The 20,636-nt window shown below is 36.0% G+C and overlaps 1 protein-coding gene across 5 annotated transcripts in view; it reads right to left on the reverse strand.

The window, feature by feature from the left end:
* Positions 1–5,464: 5,464 nt before the first annotated feature.
* Positions 5,465–20,636, reverse strand: part of NIPBL (NIPBL cohesin loading factor) — a 209,768-nt gene continuing 194,596 nt past the window's right edge. For 4 of the 5 annotated variants that reach the window (XM_006059558.4, XM_025270602.3, XM_044932727.2 and 1 more), the window contains 8 exons: positions 20,339–20,529; positions 18,555–18,662; positions 17,870–18,070; positions 14,305–14,451; positions 12,338–12,612; positions 10,318–10,492; positions 7,015–7,203; positions 5,465–6,455 (listed from right to left, as the gene is read on the reverse strand). In XM_006059558.4, coding sequence (XP_006059620.1) covers positions 6,090–6,455; positions 7,015–7,203; positions 10,318–10,492; positions 12,338–12,612; positions 14,305–14,451; positions 17,870–18,070; positions 18,555–18,662; positions 20,339–20,529 — 1,652 coding nt within the window. In that variant the 3' untranslated portion in view covers positions 5,465–6,089. Of the gene's footprint in view, positions 6,456–6,973; positions 7,204–10,317; positions 10,493–12,337; positions 12,613–14,304; positions 14,452–17,869; positions 18,071–18,554; positions 18,663–20,338; positions 20,530–20,636 lie in introns of all 5 variants that reach the window. The other variant, XM_006059557.4, reaches the window with a different exon arrangement.

The following is a 20,636-nucleotide window of genomic DNA, read 5'->3' on the forward strand; positions in this document are numbered from 1 at the left end:
ATGAGAAGAATCCTAAATTATAATTCTAGGTGAGTTATGATCTAGCAAAGCTTACACTGACACATATTAGTAGAAAAAGGCTCATGTCAGAGATGAAGACCTTAGAACTATTTGACAAATTAACACAAATAACTTTTCATTTCTAAGCTTCTGCATAACTGAGATTAAATAATGACTGAAAAAAGTCACAAACACAGAGACAAAATTCCATTCGGCAAAAACATGAGCAGACTGGTCCCAAGTTGGGAAGGAGTACGTCAAGGCTGTATATTGTCACCCTGCTTATTTAACTTACATGTAGAGTATATCATGCGAAATGCTGGGCTGGATGAATCACAAGCTGGAAGAAATATAAATGTCTTTCAATTATATAGTAATATATATATATATATATATTTTTTTTTTTTTACAAAACAAACAAACAATGGTGTGGTCATTCACCTAGAGCCAGACATCCTGGAATGTGACATCAAGTGGGCCTTAGGAAGCATTACTACAAACAAAGCTAGCGGAGGTGATAGAATTTCAGCTGAGTTATTTCAAATCCTAAAAGATGATACTGTTTAAATGCTCAATATATCAGCAAATTTGGAAAACTCAGCAGTGGCCACAGGACTGGAGAAGGTCAGTTTTCATTCCAATCCCAAAGAGAGGCAATGCCAAAGAATGTTCAAATTACTACACAATTGTACTCATTTCACAGCTAGCATGGTAATGCTCAAAATCCCTCAAGCCAGGCTTCAACAGAATGTGAACTGAGAACTTCCAGATGTTCAAGCTACATTTAGAAAAGGCAGAGGAACCAGAGATCAAATCGGCAACATCTACTGGATCATAGAAAAAGGGAATTCCAAAAGAACACCTACATCTGCTTCACTGACTATGCTAAAGCCTTTAACTGTGTAGATTAAAATAAACTGTGGAAAATTCTTCAAGAGCTGCGAATACCAGACCACCTTACCTGCCTGTTAAGAAACCTCTATGCAGGTCAAGAAGCAACAGTTAGAACCAGACATGAGCAGACTGGTTCCAAGTTGGGAAGGAGTACGTCAAGGCTGTATATTGTCACCCTGCTTACTTAACTTACATGTGGAGTACATCATGCGAAATGCTGGGTTGGATGAATCACAAGCTGGAAGAAATATAAATAACCTCAGATATGTAGATGGCATCATCCTAAACACCAAAAAAGAAAGAGGAACTAAAAGAGCCTCTTGACAAAGGTGCAAGAGTAGTAAAAAGGCTGGCTTAGAACTCAACATTCAAAAAACAAGGATCATGACATCCAGTCCCATCACTTCATGGCAACAGATGGGGAAAAAACGGAAACAGTGACAAAATTTATTTTCTTGGGCTCCAAAATCACTGAAGACAGTGACTGCAGCCACAAAATTAAAACACTTGACTCCAGTATTCTGGCCTAGAGAATTCCACGGACTGTATAGTCCATGGGGTCGCAGAGTCGGACACAACTGAGCGACTTTCACAATTCACTGCTCCTTGGAAGAAAAGCTACAACAAACCTAGACAGCATATTAAAAAGCAAAGACATCACTTTGTGGACAAATGTCCATCTAGTCAAAGCTGTGGTTTTTCCAGTGGTCATGTACGGATGTGCGAGTTGGATATAAAGAAGGCTGAGTGCTGAAGAATCGATGCTTTCAAACTGCGGTGCTGAAGAAGACTCTTTGAGAGTCCCTTGGACAGCAGAGAGATAAAGCCAGTCAATCCTAAAGGAAATCAACCCTGAATATTCATTGGAAGGACTGATGCTGAAGCTCCAATACTTTGGCTACCTGATGCAAAGAGCTAACTCACTGGAAAAGACTTGGGAAAGACGGAAGGCAGAAGGGGACAGAGGATGAGATGGTTAGGTGGCATCATCGACTCAATGGACATGGGTTTGAGCAAATTCTGGGAGATAGTGAAGGACAGGGAATCCTAGTATGCTGCAGTCCATGGGGTTGCACAGTTGAACATGACTGAGCGAATGAACCACAATAACATAGCCTGTGAATCCATTTATTTCAAGCAATAATTAGTACAAAGTTTCTGACTAACAGAGGAGCTATAATCCCAGAGTATCCTCTGTTATCTATTTAAACTTGTTTCCTTTCTTCAGGTCTTCATCTCCAATTTGCTAACTAAAATGGAAAGGATGTTTATCATCACCTTTCTGAAAACTAGACCTATCTCCTTGTTCATTACCTCTGTACTGGTACCTCTGTTCTAGTTATGCAGGCCCAAGTCTGAATGAGAGACAATGCCTCTCAGTTCAGTTCAGTTCAGTTCAGTTGCTCAGTCGTGTCCGACTCTTTGCGACCCCATGAACTGCAGCACGCCAGGACTCCCTGTCCATCACCAACTCCCGGAGTTCACCCAGACTCACGTCCATCGAGTCAGTGATGCCATCCAGCCATCTCATCCTCTGTCGTCCCCTTCTCCTCCTGCCCCCAATCCCTCCCAGCATCAGAGTCTTTTCCAATGAGTCAACCCTAATGCCTCTCAAGCCTACAATAAATTAAGGTAAGCAAAAGGACTAAAAAGCAGAAAATGTTATTTAGAATTAACTATTTTCTTATGTATCCAAGGACAAACAAGTTTCATCATAAAAAATTTGCAGAGTAAAAGACAGATGAAGAAACATTAAGACCAAAAAATGTTTTGAGAACACTGAAAAGTTACTGGATATTTGAGGTCAAGAAGTTATTTAGTATTTAAAGATATCTTTACAGGTGAAGTAACATGATGCCTGGGATATGTTTCAGAAAAATGAGAGAGAGGAGTATACAGATATAGCTCAAACAAGATTGATCATAAATTCAGAACTGACTGAAACTGAGTAGTTAGTACATGCTGGTTCTATAACAAAAATTAGAAGTTTTAAAAAATTATGATAAAATAAAATTGTGTGCATACAGCATCACTCTGAGCAATGGAACCATACACAACTGGTCTGAAGAAGGAAGGATGAGTGGTGGTTTTTGCTTGGCTATAATGCAAAACATGAGATTTTATGACCACTTGGTCAACAAACTATACAAACTGGAATTTGGGCAGTGACCTTTCTATCATACCAAATTTATACTCAAATGGGACCAACAGGGCAGTGCCATTAAAAAAGAATTCACATCATTTGTATAATTAATACCTATGATGAAAAATTATATAAGTTGAACTTTAGTTTTAGAATGAGCAAGGCAAACAGTGAAAGGTTCAAATAAGTAGAACTTTTATAGAGCAAAAATTATAAAATGTTTCAAATTATTTTAAATGGGTTATCTGATGCATTTTATATTTGCCCAAGTAATCTTATTCTGGTTGATATCAATAGTTCTGAAGATGCAGACCATCTAGACATTAAGGTAGTGACGAAGACAAGTACTTTATGTAACTAAGCATGGTGTGTGGGGAGGGAGAACCATATACTTCCTTGGATAAGTTCACTTTCTAAATGAACACCGGATAAATTTTCTTCCTGGTCATGAAACCAACATTGGACAAAAAAGCTTGACTTACCTGTCTTCATGAAGTGGACTACAGTTGTTAAAAAAACTGCTGTGTGCTTCAGTTACCTGCTAACAATTCAAATACTCGACATATTAACTGAATAAGCTATATACTATACTACTTCTTCTACTAGAGATTACTAAATTCTGTTTACTGTATCTGTACTTCTGTATGAATTTGTTTTTTAAAAACCCATTCTTTATCAGAATATTAGTAGATAATTTAAGTAAGAAAATACTATGTTTCGTATTAATGTAAAAAGTTAAGGTTTGATAAGTTTGACATCTTGGGCATTGGCAGGCAGATTCTTTACCACTGAGTCACCTGGGAGGCCCCAAGTTACATCAACATTTGCTTTAATTAATAGCTCAAATATTGAAGCTTAGACTATATGGAAAATTCCTAAACACAACAATTCATCTATGACCAACTGAGGCCAACTGGGGTAAATAGGATCCCTAAGTATACTCCAAGCGTCTTTTTAAGAACTGGTTCACTTTCAAAAAGGATCATCTTTAATGCTGATGAGCAATCAGCGTAGAGTAGTGAGATGCAATTACTCCAATGCTAAATTTAAATCCCTATTATAACACTTGAAAGCAGATTACTGAATCCTGTTGCGCCTCAGTTTTTCTTATCTACAAAATGGGGATAACACATTTAACTACCAGAGTGTTTAAAGAAATTAAAAGACAGCATACATCATTAAACATCAGCATTCAAAACTGGCTTTTTAAATCCACAGCTTCAGTCTTAGAAATCTAGAGGCTGGACTTTATAGTCTATCAATTTTTCCTAACTGGTATTTTACTCTTACTGATATATCATTATTGTTTTCAAAAGTCACCTTAATCTTTTGCTGATAAAACTCCAAAAGTGCGGGGTAGGGGGAAACCCAATCTAGTTTTGTCCCACATACTTCACAGTAAAAAGGAAGAGGAAACATGCAATTAAGTGGAAGAAAAAGAAGAATGAGAAAACATTTCCTTCAAGAAAATGTTCTGAAATAATTCCACATAGGAAATAGATCCTGTAAAGTTATTTTCATAGTGGTTTAATAGGAGTTCACAAAAAGGTATTTTATGGCAATGTCACTCTTCCTCACAAATTGAGTATCTTCATTTATTGGCCAATTTCATAAAACTTAACATTCTAGAGGTCAGTTTTAAAAAGCTGACTTGAAAAATAGTACATATTTTTAAAAAGATTTAAATCTGAAACAGACCTCATCCTCTGTAAATTTTAGGCATTACTATTTCTGAGCATCAACTATGCAAATCAACTAATTAAATACCCACCTCCCCATATGTAATAACAAACAAATAAATGACAACTGCTCCCCAAAGATGTATAAAACATTTAGAATAGAAAATGAATAAACATCTCAACTAGTAAAATTACTCCTTTTTCAGCATTAAAAAATAACTCGTGAAAAATGTAATGTTATTATGAAGTGTTATAGGCATCTCAATTCTATTTCGAAAATAACACATGGCGTAATTTTAACTAAGAGAAATGCTAGTTTGCCAAAATAGCACGACTGTTACCTTTCCCCAAGACTGTAACTTTTCCCCCGAGGTTTAAAAAATAAATATTACCATCATGACATCACTAGAAAGAAATTGAAGCATACAAGGAACAAACTATAGTTTCTTTTTATATCAAAATGTACTCTTGAAAATGTGTTTGGCACAGTGCTAAATCATATATAGTTAATACTAAATATTGTAGGATACAATAAAACCCTGGAGTTAATTGTTTACACCCTCTTATGGGAATGAAAATAATAGATACCAATTATTCAGAAGTCAGCCTATACAAATTGTATAAACAATATTTTATGTTTTGTCTTGAAAACCAGTGATATAATAAATTTTACATAAAAGACTGCAAAATAATATAAATGGATTTAAACAGATCTTTACAATAAGAAATTCAAATGGAAACAGACAAGTAACAAAGAGAAGTAAAAAAATTTATTGCAGTATTCGCTCCACCAGGTAGTCTGGGGATCCCTTTTCTTGTATTGTTTTCAGGGTGACCTAATACATCAAAATCTACATTTACAAAAACTCCTTCTGCAGATAGGTCATAGATACTGCATGCTTTTTTTTTTTTTTCCAACAGAATAAATTATATATCCAGGAGATTCTGCCATTTTACAGCCTGGAAAAAACAATGCTTCCCTGGAAACTGGGCTAAGCTAAAGAAAGCCATCCGCTGCTAGGTTAAACTCCAAGAACACTTTATTAAGAACATTAACAGACTAATTTCCAACATTCACTTGTTTATTTTTAAACAGAAAGTTTTTTTTTCCAAGATATAAACAATTTTTGTTAAACTATAATACAGTGGGAGTAAAAATGAACTGAGAATCTGTTTCTGCTGCACAACAGCGAAGGGAGCTCCCACAAAAATGTTTGCCCAACATTTCCTTCTTTTGTTCCTGCATCCCAGGTTCCATTCTTACTCTTCATAAAACTGATTTTTTTTTTTTTTTTTTTTGCCAGAATGTTGATATTCAAGTTTTTCTGCCTTTAAAAAAAACTCCTGTAAATTTGGCTGCATGTACAAATTCATTAGCTGGAAGTCCCATCCTTGGCGGCATACAGGGATCGTAAAGTCTGAACAACTTTATTAGTCAGCTTATTAGCACTCGTTAGAGCAATTTTTTTGTAAATAATGTCTGACTCTTTAATAGTGTCTACCCAAGGCACCAGTTTGCGGCCATCACGGCGCTTAGCCTCAGTCCAGGAGCCACTGTAGGAGCCTGCCATCCACTGAACACTGAAGCCACTGCTGGTTTTCTGTACTACTCTTGCAATCTGTGGTCGGTCTTTGTACTTTGGACAGCAAATAGCGATGACATCCATGACGTCAACACTTTCATTCATCTGTGCTGCCAACTCCGTAGAGTCTGAATTTCGTTTTGACCTTCTCAATGACTAAAACATTGGGAGGGGAAAAAAGACCAAGTGTTACACAAAATAATTTTAGTGAAATTATTGTTTTTATTGCTTTTAATCCCTTGACGCCGGGAGTTGGGATATCCCAGCACACTTCCATTGCCGGCAATGAGACGCACCGTGACCGCCAGCGCCAAGGGGTTAACATATATTTGTAAAACCATGTATCTCTTAATTTGTACCCGTGTCTTTACTCTTATTGATATATAAAATTATATATACATATGAACCATAAAGCTACATAAAATTTAGCAACAATAAAAAAGGATAACACACATTAATACAATCCAAAGAAAAATTAATAACCTTTTATGCTGGATAAATCTCATTTCTGTTTTTTCTTTTTTATTGTCTTTTATGTTAAACTTTCTACAAAAAGATGTATAAATGGGTAAGTAGAGAATTTCTATCTACAAAATGTTTTCTCTCATAAGTATTACATTACTTGGTGTACATTGAATAGACTGACATATATAAGCACATAAAAATCATTTTACGTAATACGCTGCGAAATACGTTGACTCCTCCTCCGCCTCACCCCTGAAGTGCCTCCTCCTCTATCCTCCCCATCACTTTCATCATCTTCTGTCTCTGCTGCTGCATTATTTTTAGGGCTGCCTCCTCCAAGCAGCGAGGTAATTGCTTTGTTCCGAGCATTTGTGCTGGCTGACACCTCCCCTTCTTCTTCCTCTTCATCAGGGTCCAGATGTTCCATGAGAAGTTTGAACTACAAAAATTAGATATTAACTTAGAATTTGAGGTAAACATTTCAAACAAGACTGTCAAATTCCTAAATGTTTTCCATGGCAGTAGTTTGATTTTGGTGAAAGACTTTAGCTACTGTCCAACTTGGGTGCTCGAAAACGTTTTTTCTGAAGAGCCAGAATGGAAGTATTTTTGGCTCTGCAGGCTAAAATGCAATATAGAAATGAATGCGCATAGCTGTTTCAATAAAACTTTATTTTACACCAACAGGCAGCTGACCAGATTTCGCCTATAAGCAAGATGTCACTGACACTGACCCAAATTATCAAGCAGCCAGTGATTACTAATTACTGACCGAAACTTAAACATGTTCTGCTCCTTCTGCTCTCCACCAAGAGGATATAAGAATAAATGAAAGATGTCAAACAACTTTAAAGAACTAAAATAAATGCTAAATTTAAAGTATAAGGTTTGCAGTCTATGAATGGTATGAAAACCATTGTGTAGCTTACATTTGTAGTCAAGAAAATCATGATTAGTTATATTCAACTACCAGCTTTAAGTAGATTAAATTTAAAGACTTTATTTTTACTTTTTAGGACAATCTTGAAAAACATTTTTTAAAACATGAAAAAAATTTTATTGTGGTAAAACACAAAATTTACCACTTTATTTTAAAGTCCTTAAGTCACTCACATGAAGTATATTCAAAATGTTGCATAACCATCACTACCATTATTTCTAAAACTTTTACATCATTCCCAAAAGAAACTCAATCTGTACCCATTTAATACTCCCCATTCCTCCCTTACAAATAGCTGTAAAAAGAAGAGAAGCGAAAAGCAAAGGAGAAAAGGAAAGATATAAACATCTGAATGCAGAGTTCCAAAGAATAGCAAGAAGAAATAAGAAAGCCTTCTTCAGTGATCAATGCAAAGAAATAGAGGAAAACAACAGAATGGGAAAGACTAGAGATCTCTTCAAGAAAATCAGAGATACCAAAGGAACATTTCATGCAAAGATGGGCTCGATAAAGGACAGAAATGGTATGAACCTAACAGAAGCAGAAGATATTAAGAAGAGAGGGCAAAAATACACAGAACTGTACAAAAAAGATCTTCACGACCCAGATAATCACAATGGTGTGATCACTGACCTAGAGCCAGACATCCTGGAATGTGAAGTCAAGTGGGCCTTAGAAAGCATCACTACGAACAAATCTAGTGGAGGTGATAGAATTCCAGTTGAGCTATTCCAAATCCTGAAAGATGATGCTGTTAAAGTGCTGCACTCAATATGCCAGAAAATTTGGAAGACTCAGCAGTGGCCACAGGACTGGAAAAGATCAGTTTTCATTCCAATCCCATAGAAAGGCAATGCCAAAGAATGCTCAAACTACCGCACAATTGCACTCATCTCACACGCTAGTAAAGTCAAGCTCAAAATTCTCCAAGCCAGGCTTCAGCAATATGTGAACCATGAACTTCCTGATGTTCAAGCTGGTTTTAGAAAAGGCAGAGGAACCAGAGACCAAATTGCCAACATCCACTGGATCATGGAAAAAGCAAGAGAGTTCCAGAAAAACATCTATTTCTGCTTTATTGACTATGCCAAAGCCTTTGGCTGTGTGGATCACAATAAACTTTGGAAAATTCTGAAAGAGATGGGAATACCAGACCACCTGATCTGCCTCTTGAGAAACCTGTATGCAGGTCAGGAAGCAACAGTTAGAACTGGACATGGAACAACAGACTGGTTCCAAATAGGAAAAGGAGTACATCAAGGCTATATATTGTCACCCTGTTTATTTAACTTATATGCAGAGTACATCATGAGAAATGCTGGACTGGAAGAAACACAAGCTGGAATCAAGATTGCCAGGAGAAATATCAATAACCTCAGATATGCAGATGACACCACCCTTATGGCAGAAAGTGAAGAGGAACTCAAAAGCCTCTTGATGAAAGTGAAAGAGGAGAGTGAAAAAGTTGGCTTAAAGTTCAACATTCAGAAAATGAAGATCATGGCATCCGGTCCCATCACTTCATGGGAAATAGATGGGGAAACAGTGGAAACAGTGGCTGACTTTGTTTTTGGGGGCTCCAAAATCACTGCAGATGGTGACTGTAGCCATGAAATTAAAAGACGCTTACTCCTTGGAAGGAAAGTTATGACCAACCTGGATAGCATATTCAAAAGCAGAGACATTACTTTGCCAACAAAGGTCCATCTAGTCAAGGCTATGGTTTTTCCTGTGGTCATGTATGGACGTGAGAGTTGGACTGTGAAGAAGGCTGAGCGCCAAAGAATTGATGCTTTTGAACTGTGGTGTTGGAGAAGATTCTCGAGAGTCCCTTGGACTGCAAGGAGATCCAACCAGTCCATTCTGAAGGAGATCAGCCCTGGGATTTCTTTGGAAAGAATGATGCTAAAGCTGAAACTCCAGTACTTTGGCCAACTCATGCAAAGAGTTGACCCATTGGTAAAGACTCTGATGCTGGGAGGGATTGGGGGCAGGAGGAGAAAGGCGATGACAGAGGATGAGATGGCTGGATGGCATCACTGACTCGATGGACGTGAGTCTGAGTGAACTCCGGGAGTTGGTGATGGACAGGGAGGCCTGGAATGCTGCAATTCATGGCGTCGCAGAGTCGGACACAACTGAGCGACTGATCTGATCTGATTCCTCCCTCCCCACAGGCCCTGGTAAACTTTGGTTCTATTTTCTGAATCTGCCCCCCTTATTTTTTTTCCCAGATGCTCCACATGGATTTCAGGATCTAAGTTGTCTGACCAGGGATTGAACCCTGAGCCCTCAGCAGTGAAGGTGTGGAGTCCTAACCACTGGACCACCAGGGAATTCCCTGCATTTGCCTATTCTTAAAAACATTTTAAAAGCATAATTAATACACTCACATACACACTTATTAAATAGGTATATATATACATATATATACGTATATATGTGTATATTTATATACTTGTACTTCTTCTGTAAGAAAACATGAAAAAGTTGTGATATTGATTGCCAGAAGGAAGAGGAACAGAAATGGCTAAAGACGGTAGCTCTCTCAAAAGTATTCACATTTAAAAAAGTCATTATCAAAATGAAATATATTTTGGTTTTACTACTCACATCTAGGTACTGTTTTACTATACTCCTCTTCACATCTTCAGTGATTTTGGAATTAGCCATATCACTCCGCAGGAAGTCCAGTGTTTGCTTGGGATGAAAATGAACTCCTGTTTTCCGGTTTATCGCTTTATCATACACTTTTGCAGATTCGGATGGAGAATATTTCTGAATTTTACTGTTTTAGGAAAATAAAACCATTAATGTAAAAATTTTTTTCAGACATTTACATTTAAATGGATTCTAGTTAAGTTTTATTTACTTATAACTAAACTTTCTGTCATATAGATTTTAACCAGTGAAACTGTATACACAATAATTTTTAAAAGGGAAGTAAAGACACAAAATCAAAGATTAAAGAGTAATATTCTCCTGTTTTCCTCAGTACTTGTCTTGAATCGAGGCATCCTTTAAATCCAAGTAGCTTCTCATGTCCATTTTTTAGTACCATGATTGTGACTATAGGACAGTTTTAGTATAATTACTCAGTACTACCTAACTGGTTTACCTTCTCTAAGATTTTTCATTCTCTACACAGCCAGAATGATTGTTTACAAACCTGCTTCATATTATTAACAACCCTATTTCAAAATCTTTCCATCTCCTTAGCACTGCCCCAAGATTTTACAAGGTTTTAAATTATTTTGAATTACAGGCAATACCTTGGAGACATTATGGGTTTGGTTCCAGACCATTGCAATAAAGCAATTATTGCAATAAAGTGAACCACATCAATTTTTTGTTTCCCAATGAATATAAAGGTTACCTTTACAACATACTGTAGTCTATTTAAAGTGTGCAACAGCATTATGTTGAAAATCGTATATATCTTAATTAAAAAATACTTTATTGCTAAAAAGTATCATGAGTCTTCAGTGAATTGTAATCTTTTGGCAATCATAACATCGAAGATGACTGATCAAAGACCACCATAAAAATAACAATGAAAAATATTTAAATATTGTTGAATAACTACAAAATGTGAGACACACAAAGGGAACAAGTGCTGTTGGAAAAATGGAGCCAACAGACTTGTGTGAAGCAAGACAGCCACAAACCTTCAGTCTGTATAAAATGTAGTATCTGTGAAGCTCAATATAACACAGTAGGTCCTACAGTTGCCAACATTTAACATCAAGGTATTTCTCATTAAAATCTGGATTTTCTAGTTTCCCTTGAAAAAAATGGAAGCTCTGCCATACACTGTTCCCACTTTCTCCCATGGCAACAAGCTGATGAATATCTGAACCCCAAATGTGTTCTTCTCATTTTGCCAGTGACCTACCCGGGTCCACTTTATTCATTTCATTATCTGTCCCTATGAACATTTAACTTCATAAGGTTTCAATGAATGTGAAAAATGTCCAAAATTCCATGGGTACAAGCAGTGTAGTGATTGATGATGAATAAAATTATAGCGCATTCAAAGTTATTAGTACTTTTCTATCTCTTACCTTGATAGTGTACATTAAAGACTACTGGATCCTGTTAGAACTTATCCTAGCTGGTCTGCATCTATTTATTCTTCATTCATAGCTCTTTAAAAACTTGAATTTGCCATCTATTTTTTTTAATATTTACTTTTATTTATTTTATTTATTTTGCTGTGCTGGGTCTTGGTTGTGGCATGTGGGATCTAGTTCCCTGACAAAGGATCAAACCCAGGCCTCCTGCACTGGGAGTGCAGTCTTAGCCACTGGACCACCTGGGAAGTCCCTGCCATCTATTTTTGAGGTTAGCCTAATTCTCTAATATCTTTTTAGGGAAGCCAACATAATAAGTCTTTTAATTTATGATGCATTATCTCCAATTAGAAGAATATAGCTTTCCTCTCTTCAATAACAGAATGTACAAATTATGGTATATTATACAACAAAAACACTATATAGCAGTTAAAAGGAACAAACTCCTTTTTATAAAAAAGGAGCATTTTTAATATTCAGCATGCAATCAAAACTGAGTTTCATATTTCTTCATTATTTGAAGACAGCAAGTTTTTCTTTCACCGCTTATATAATCTTACCTATCAGAAAATCCACAGAGATTCTTCAAATGTTGTTTTAACATCAGAAGCAATAAAATACCCTGGGAGACATTTGCAAACTCAATTAAAGGAGCTGAGTTTTCTGGCAAACATTTCATCACCGAATTTATATCATCTTCTGAATCCGAATCTGAATCCGAATCTACACGTTTCCGTGACTTTCGAGGCCTAGAGACTTCTTCTTCACTCTCGCTTGACTCATTTTCCTTACCAGGAGATGATTTTCTCTCTTTCCTTTTGTCTTTTACCATAGACTGAAAAAAAAGAGGAAATTATTCTGTCTAAAAAATAATAAAATGAAAATACCACTAACAACTATACATATGCTCCCTTCAACAGCTTCAAAAGTATCCGCAATTTAGTGTTTCATGTATCAAAACTCTCTTTCTGTAAACAACTGGGGTTGTAACCCTTAGGGAGAAAATAATGTTCCAAGACTAAATAAAATCCACTCCTCCAACTACTGTGCCACCCTCCCTAAACCCTTCTGGAATATCATTCCAAGGGAAAGAATTTTCTTATACAATAGCAATGAAAGATAAATTATAGAAGTAACAATTTGGTATATAGGTAAGCCATTACAGAGGAAAGGAAGTAATTATAATTTAACTGAGGAAAATATAATAGGTCTTGAATTCCCCCACCTTCTTTTAAACTCTCCCATTTAACAACTTTTCAGCAAGATAACATGCAGTTTTTCTTAAAAAATTAAATTGTTTCTTTGTACTTTATGAAACCGTTAGCTTTTTAGAAGAAACAAAGCCAACTGGTTTCCAGAGGTGGAAAAGATTACAAAGCAATATTCAAAATATAGCTGTTAAGAAATAAAACAGGAGAAACATGAACAAGTATATTTACAACAGTTAATGAAGTAAAATAAGATAACATGATGGATCAAGTTCCTGGGAAATTATTAACCTCTTAAACTGCAATGTGCATATTAAACACCTAGGCATTTTATTAACAATGCAAACACGGTGTTAGCAGGTCTAGGGTGGGACCTAAGGTTCTACACGTCTAACGGGCTCTCAGGTGAGGCTGGTGCTACTGGTTCTGGTCTGCACTTCAAGTAGCAAGGGTTCAGATACTTCTGTAATTCTAACTCTTAGGTATTAAAATAATCGCCCTGATTTATGAGTTTGACCAGGCTGAGTTTTGGGCACAACGATACTGTAAAATGAGAATATTTACTTGTATCATCAGGTACATGAAAATATTCCAACTAATTTAAAATAATGTAAATTACTGAGTGCACCTGTATTCCCAGGGCTACACCAGTTGCTTTTACAATTAAGCCAACTATATTTTCTTCTTAAAAACCATGAAAGAAAAGATATAAAGTTCACAACAAAAAACTTAGTAAAGATTTTGGGCATACAATACACCAATGATTCTGGTGTTAAGGGATAAGGAAATCAATAGTATAAATCTTCTGTGTTCCTTGTAAGTAAGCTATTTATATTCATATCTGTATCTCTTCAAGTATACTACTGTTATCTACAGTATTTTCAGATTTATAAACGAGCAAGGAGTTTTTAAAATGAGGTTTAAATGAATATATGAATGGACACTGAACATTTAAGGTCGGTGCTTAAAGTGGGAGAAATAAAGACACGGGATGGCTTATCAACAGAACAATCCACGTATGCATGCATGTGTATGTGTGTGTGTGTGTGCACACGTGTGCATGCACGTAAGTATGTGCATGTATAAATTCCACCTAAATGATCTGGAATGAAATGGTTTTAAGAACTTTCTTAATGGAAATGAAATGGCAACTCATTTCCTCTCTCCAACTCAAGCACTATTTAGATTTCAGTAAGTTTATTTACCAAGATTTTATATACCTGTGAAAACAATAAAAAGAACAATGAGAAACAAAACAGTGAAAATAGCGTGCCTGCATTTTGAAAGATGCATTAAGAATAGCAATGTGTGTAACTTACCTCCTTGAATGACTGCAGTAGGTTACTACCAGAAACAGAGAGTGTAATGTCTATATGATGCATTATAAACAAAGGCTCTTCCTGTGTCTGGTATGGAAAACAGGCTAGATTGTCTGCTATATACAAGAGCATATTCACTTCTGTTTTCTGTAAATTAAAAAAAAAAAAAAAAGTACACGTTTAGTAGATAATCCAGAAATCCATCATAAAAACCTTTTTAGAAAAAATATTACAGGGTACTTTCACCTCAGTTAATGTTTCAGAAAGGAAGGGACAGGGAGAGAAAGAATGAAGATGAAGGAGGAAGCAGAAGAGAAATGGATTTTACAGAATCATCTTAAATCCATTTTAACAGATTTCCTAATGACTTAAACCATGGTACCTTAAAAAGGGAAGAGGTGAATGTTCTTTCAGTGCACCCAAGTGGAAGTCCCGGAAGTTTTCTTATAGAGTATATAGAATCTTTATGATAAATCCATACCACATCAGAAAGTACACATATGAATTCATGATTATTTATCACTGTGCCTCTAAAAGTTTAACCCATATGGAGAGATCAGTTACACACAGTTATTCTGTCTTCAAAAGTAAGAGGCAATAATTATAGTTCAAACATGTAAGTTAAAAAAATCCAAGTTCATGTACTCTTAAAATAATTGTCAGTTTCCTGTGTGTGTATAATTTAAAATATCAGAGTCATTCTGACAGAGTTGCCAAAGATTCACACCATAAAAACTCTGATGTTGGCAAATTATGGTTACTAATACTTGTTTGCTTTTAAAAGAAGTAACAGAGACTTTTTTTCAGAACTTCATGATCATACAGAATATAAACAGAAAGACACGTTAATATTTAAATTCCTTTAAAAATATTTATAGCTTTAAAAAAAAAAAGAAAAAAAAAACAGGCAATTAAAAACACTACTTCCGGGTACTTCCCAGGTGGTTTGGTGGTTAAGACACTGTGCTTACACTGCAAGGGGCAGGGGTTTAATCCCTGTTTGGGGAACTAAGATTCCGCATTGCCTGAAGCACGGTCAAACGCTTCCCTAAAATCCCTCCCCAAACACACCTTCCTACCATCTCCCTTATCCTGCTGCCCAAACAACATAAAATGCCATATCAGTGGTAGCAAACAACAAAAAATCCCAAAGGACAGATGGAATGAACTTGCTATTAGTATTCATGAAACTCCCACTCTATTTTTTATTTTTAAATATGTATCAATATGCACATGTTAAAGTTGGGAAAATACAGACAACCACCCGTGACTCCCTGAAACCTTTTTCCTTAGTTTTCTCTTCCTAGCTCTTTGACTATTCCTCTTCTATTTCCTTCTCAAACCAACTCCTTTTCAAACTGCTTTTAGCAACATTCTATTTTTTGTGTGCTTAGGAGTCCTGAGAGTCCCTCGGACTGCGAGGAGATCAAACCAGTCAATATTAAGGGAAATCAATCCTAAATACTCATTGGGAGGACTGATGCTGAAGCTGTATTTTTGTCATCTGATGTGAACAGCTGACTCATTGGAAAAGTCCCTGATGCTGGGAAAGATTGAGGGCAGAAGGAGAGGAGGGCATCAAAGGATGAGATGGCTGCATGGCATCAACGATGCAATGGACATGGACTTGGGCAAATTCGGGAGATGGTGAGGGACAGAGAGGCCTGGCATCTGCAGTCCATGGGGCTGCAAAGAGGTGGACATGACTAGGGGACTCAACAACAGGACAAAAATATTCCAGTTATCCTTTGACTCTTCTCACAATGTCTCATATAATTTATTCCTTCCTCAGTGTTTCTTCTTTCCTTCCATCCATTCTTTTCCTTCCAACTCTCATCATAAGAACTCAATCCCTTATTACCTTCGGTGTGAACACGGGCTCCTGCATTGCAGGCGGATTCTTTACCAGCTGAGCTATTAGCGAAGATCCTCCATAAACCATGTCTCACTATGACCTTGTTGGTCTAAATAATGAATCTATTCATTATTTCCCACCCATTCTTATCTTTGTACCTTTATTTATGTTTTTACACCTGCTCTGTCTTAAATAGTAGATCCATCTTATTCCCCTATGTCTTCAGTAATTTGTTTCTCCTCTGACATCTTCTGTTGAAGGTAGTCAGAAGAAAGCACTATATTATGAAAACTAGATTTCCAATTTAGCATGTTACATGCTGGGGTGACAGAGCATCCAGCTAATGACATACAGCAAGCAACTACGTGAAATCACGTAGGAATGAAGCTCAAGAAGAAGAGAAAGACTGGAGTGGATTGCCATTTCCTTCTCCAGGGGATCTTCCCAACCCAGGGATCGAACCCAGGTCTCCTGCATTGTAGACAGATGCTTTACTGTCTGAGCCACCAGGGAAGCCCAAGAGAAAGACTAGGGCGATACAAATACAAACCATCTGGGACTCAGACTATGCTAATCTTAACCGCTATCTTATAGGAAGCAAGATCCAATGATGACAAGAGCACCGTATCATATCATTATGTACTCCTATCTAAACCTCTTACACACAATGAAAGCTTAATACTGATGACAGCCCTGATGATGATTAAATTATATTTCAAGTGTTTCTAAAATAGAAGGGTATTATATTTATTTGTTAGATAATACAACCAAAAATTTCATGTACTATTTAAAAAGAAAAGGTCTAATAAGGCATCTGTATTCTGGTAATTTTTAGATCCCCTGGAGAAGGGAATGGCAACCCACTCTAGTATTCTTGCCTGGTGAATTCCATGGACAGAGGAGCCTGGTGGGCTACAGTCTATGGGGTTGCAAAGAGTTGGACACGACTGAGCGACCAACACATAATTTTAATTTTACTTCACTGAAATAATCTGGTGTCGGAACAGCAACAAAGTCAAGTCAAGTGATTAAAATATGAAAAAAAATTTTATTTTTAAAGCTTCACACAAGAACTGGTTCTATGTGGAAAGATACCACATCTTCATCTTCTAGCACAATGGCTACCATAACGCATATGCTGAATACTGTTATAAAATGAATGAAAACATTCAGAGGTAAAATTAAAGAATGGGATATTTTATTTTCCTGCCTTATAGTCTTGGCCAATGCAACTTGTGCAATAGCTCCTAAAGGGTCAAAACTGTAATTACACAAAAGTGGGCTTTTCATTAAACGAGGTCAGGTTGAACAAGCAAGGATCTCAACAGCCTAAAACCCAGGACAGTTACTCTAAAACGTTCGAGTCTGATATAAACAAGTGGAATTTCGCTTTATCTATCTATCCACCCATCCACCCACCTCGAGAAGTGATAGTTTAGTAACATAGTTTATGTGAAAGCATGCTTAAAGGAACTGCTATCAAGTTTGTAACATACTCAGTATGGAGACAAAATTATACTTTATCCCTCATTTTATTTTCATGCTAAACTTCCTCTTCAATACCTTGTAGTTAACATAGACCTAAATAAACACATTTAAGATAGTCACTATTATTTATTAAAATGATAATATTTTAAAAATGTCGACTACTTTAGGCATACAATTTATAGAACATTTATCATCTTAAAATAAGAAGTTTTTAATGCTTACTGCTGTGTCATCAAAGAGGTTGAGTAAAGAAATCAGAAAGGCGCGTCTGTGCTGGCGGTTTCCCCGGATCATGGAGTAAAGGTGTGAACACAAAGCACTGGAGGACTCGTCCTGCCGGAAACCCCTTACAGGATCTTTTAGGCACGTGTTGATTGCCTGTTGTACCTGGTAAGACATCTTCATGCCAGCCACTGCTTTCATCTGAAATCAATAAAAGCCTTATTTTTGTCACAGAAATTAAAAGAGCCAAATTAAAAATATAAATTTGAGCATTATAGTTAGAGGTGAAGTTTATAATTTGGTTTTATTTAAAATAATAAAAAGCATAGAATGCAAGCACTGGAAGGAATACTAGAGATCATCTATTGTAATCTGCTCATTTTTATAGAAGAAACAAGTGGAGACCCAGAGGAGCCATCACTGCCAAGATACACAGTAGGCACTAGGACCCATGCATCCTGGTTTCATCCAGAGCGCATGCTATACTGTTACTGCCAGCTCCATCTTAAAGAGTTAATTTTAAAAAGAATAAACACCTTGGGGGACAAACTTAGATTCATGTTTAGAAGTAATTAGTAAGCAAAATATTTTATTTGAATATGAATCTGGGTAGGACATTTGCCAAAGAAATGGTTTACCAAAGAACAATATTTAAATTTAGGCTGGACAATTTAAAAATACATACGTGAATGAATCCAGCATATTTTTTATCTATTTCCACAAGCTGCTGATCAGCCTTGTTCCGCATAGCTGGTTCTGGGTCTGTGCCCATAGCAATTAAATACGGCACACACTGGAAATAAAAATAAAGAATTCATGAGACATCATAGTAGTAAAAGCTCTATATGTATCTTGACGTATATTAAAACTTGCTATATATCTGGGACATATGAATTGAGCTCACTGGCTTTCCTATAAATGAATGCTGTGTTTTAGTGTTCTTTTAAAATTTATTAATCTGCCCTTAGATTTAGCTAAAAGTAAAAAAGCACTGGAGCATCAGCAAAAAATTAAAAAAAAAAAAAAAGTGATGTGGTGAACTTCAAGCAATTTCAATGTGAGTTTAAAGTTCTTTTATTAAAAAAAAAAAAAACAAAAAAAACTAAAGGGCTCCCAAACTAAGAATATTCATTTAAGAGTATGATATATACTACAAATTAATAAAATTAGAGGTGAGGAAGCCAGAAAAATAGCAACAAACAAATAAAAAAAGTAGACATAGCACTGAATGAAATGGGTCATCAAGAATCAAACCCTGAATTGCAGGGTTGGGGGAGGCTCACAAAAAATATTATTAGCTTAACTTGTAAAATATGAAAATACATTACATACTATTGTATCAATGTTAAATTTCCTAAATTTGATTGACTGCATTATGGTTTTATAAGAGAATGTTTCTGTTCTTAAAAAAAAATGTATGTTGAGGTATTTAGAGGTAAAGAATTATGATATCTCAAACTTATTATCAAATGATTTAGTGTATGTATGGAGAGAGAAAGCAAATGTGGCAAAATGGCAACAAAATATACGTAAAGAGTATAAAGGGTTTAATGTACCACTCTTGCAATTTTTTGATAAATATAAAATTTTAAAGTTTAAAAAAAGATACAATAAAAGCAAAACCTAAGACTATTAAGCATATCAGCAGAGAGCCCTAAGTATCTAAAATATTCAAGAGTATCAACAGAGTATTGTACATTTTATTAAGTAATCCTGTCCTGAGTCACAAAGAACAGACTGAATATTCATTAGTGTGTTTTGTTTCAGGACACAGAGAATAACACAGCGTAATAATCAAGAATATATTTTATAAAAGTTAAACAGAACAGCCGAAATAAAAATCTTGAAGGGTACACGCTATTATTTAACAAATTCACTTCTGCAGCCTATGGCACTCTCCTCAACGTGTCAGATGGTGAATACTAAAACATAAACATTAGCTGCCAATCCCTTGTAGTACAAATATGTCTTGAGTACATCATCTAGTCTACAAATCCATGTTTTAAGGTATTGGGTGCTTGATCTTAGTTCCAATTAAAGATGAAGGAACAGAGTTCAGATTATATAGGTGACTTTTCTGTGGACTAAAATCCACACTGTTAAGATAGATTATACCCTTAACTCCATTTATATTACATGCTGTTGTTGGATTTTAGAGGTAAGAGTCAACGTGAATTAAATCAAATCTATTATCCCTACTTAGAAGAAGTAATACTGAGTACATATTGTGCAAATATAAAGTTTGTATAATAGAATCAACATTAAGAATATATATGTACTTTGCAGTTTAAAACAACCTAAAAGATGGACTAAAACTTGGATTCCTAAGAGTTTTGGATGGCCCCCCTCACCCTCGAAATTGACAACTAAGAGGAATAAAGAACTACTTATTTTCTAATCACAATGTCTTCAAGTGGCAACAAATTCTTGGCTCTTTCCGTAAGTGCTATTGCTGTAAAACATACTTACCTGAACTGGATGAATAAGACCTTGGTTTAGAGTCAATGCAATGACATTGAGGGCGAAGTGGCGTACACTTGATTGGGTGTGAAAAAACGCCTCAAGCACCTGTTTGAGGTAAAGCTGCATGATGGAACTACTCATCCCTGAGGAAACATCACCCATTTCTTTCAAATCTTCCTGTTTTGCAACCTTCTTCCCTACAAAAGGAAGTAAACATACTAAGAATATGTGTATTAACTTTACTATTCTAAATTAAGTCACAATCAAAAGCACAAAATGTAACAGCTGACTCATTGGTCCTTAA

This window comes from Bubalus bubalis, chromosome 19 (genome assembly GCF_019923935.1).
Source record: "Bubalus bubalis isolate 160015118507 breed Murrah chromosome 19, NDDB_SH_1, whole genome shotgun sequence".
Lineage (NCBI taxonomy): Eukaryota > Metazoa > Chordata > Mammalia > Artiodactyla > Bovidae > Bubalus > Bubalus bubalis.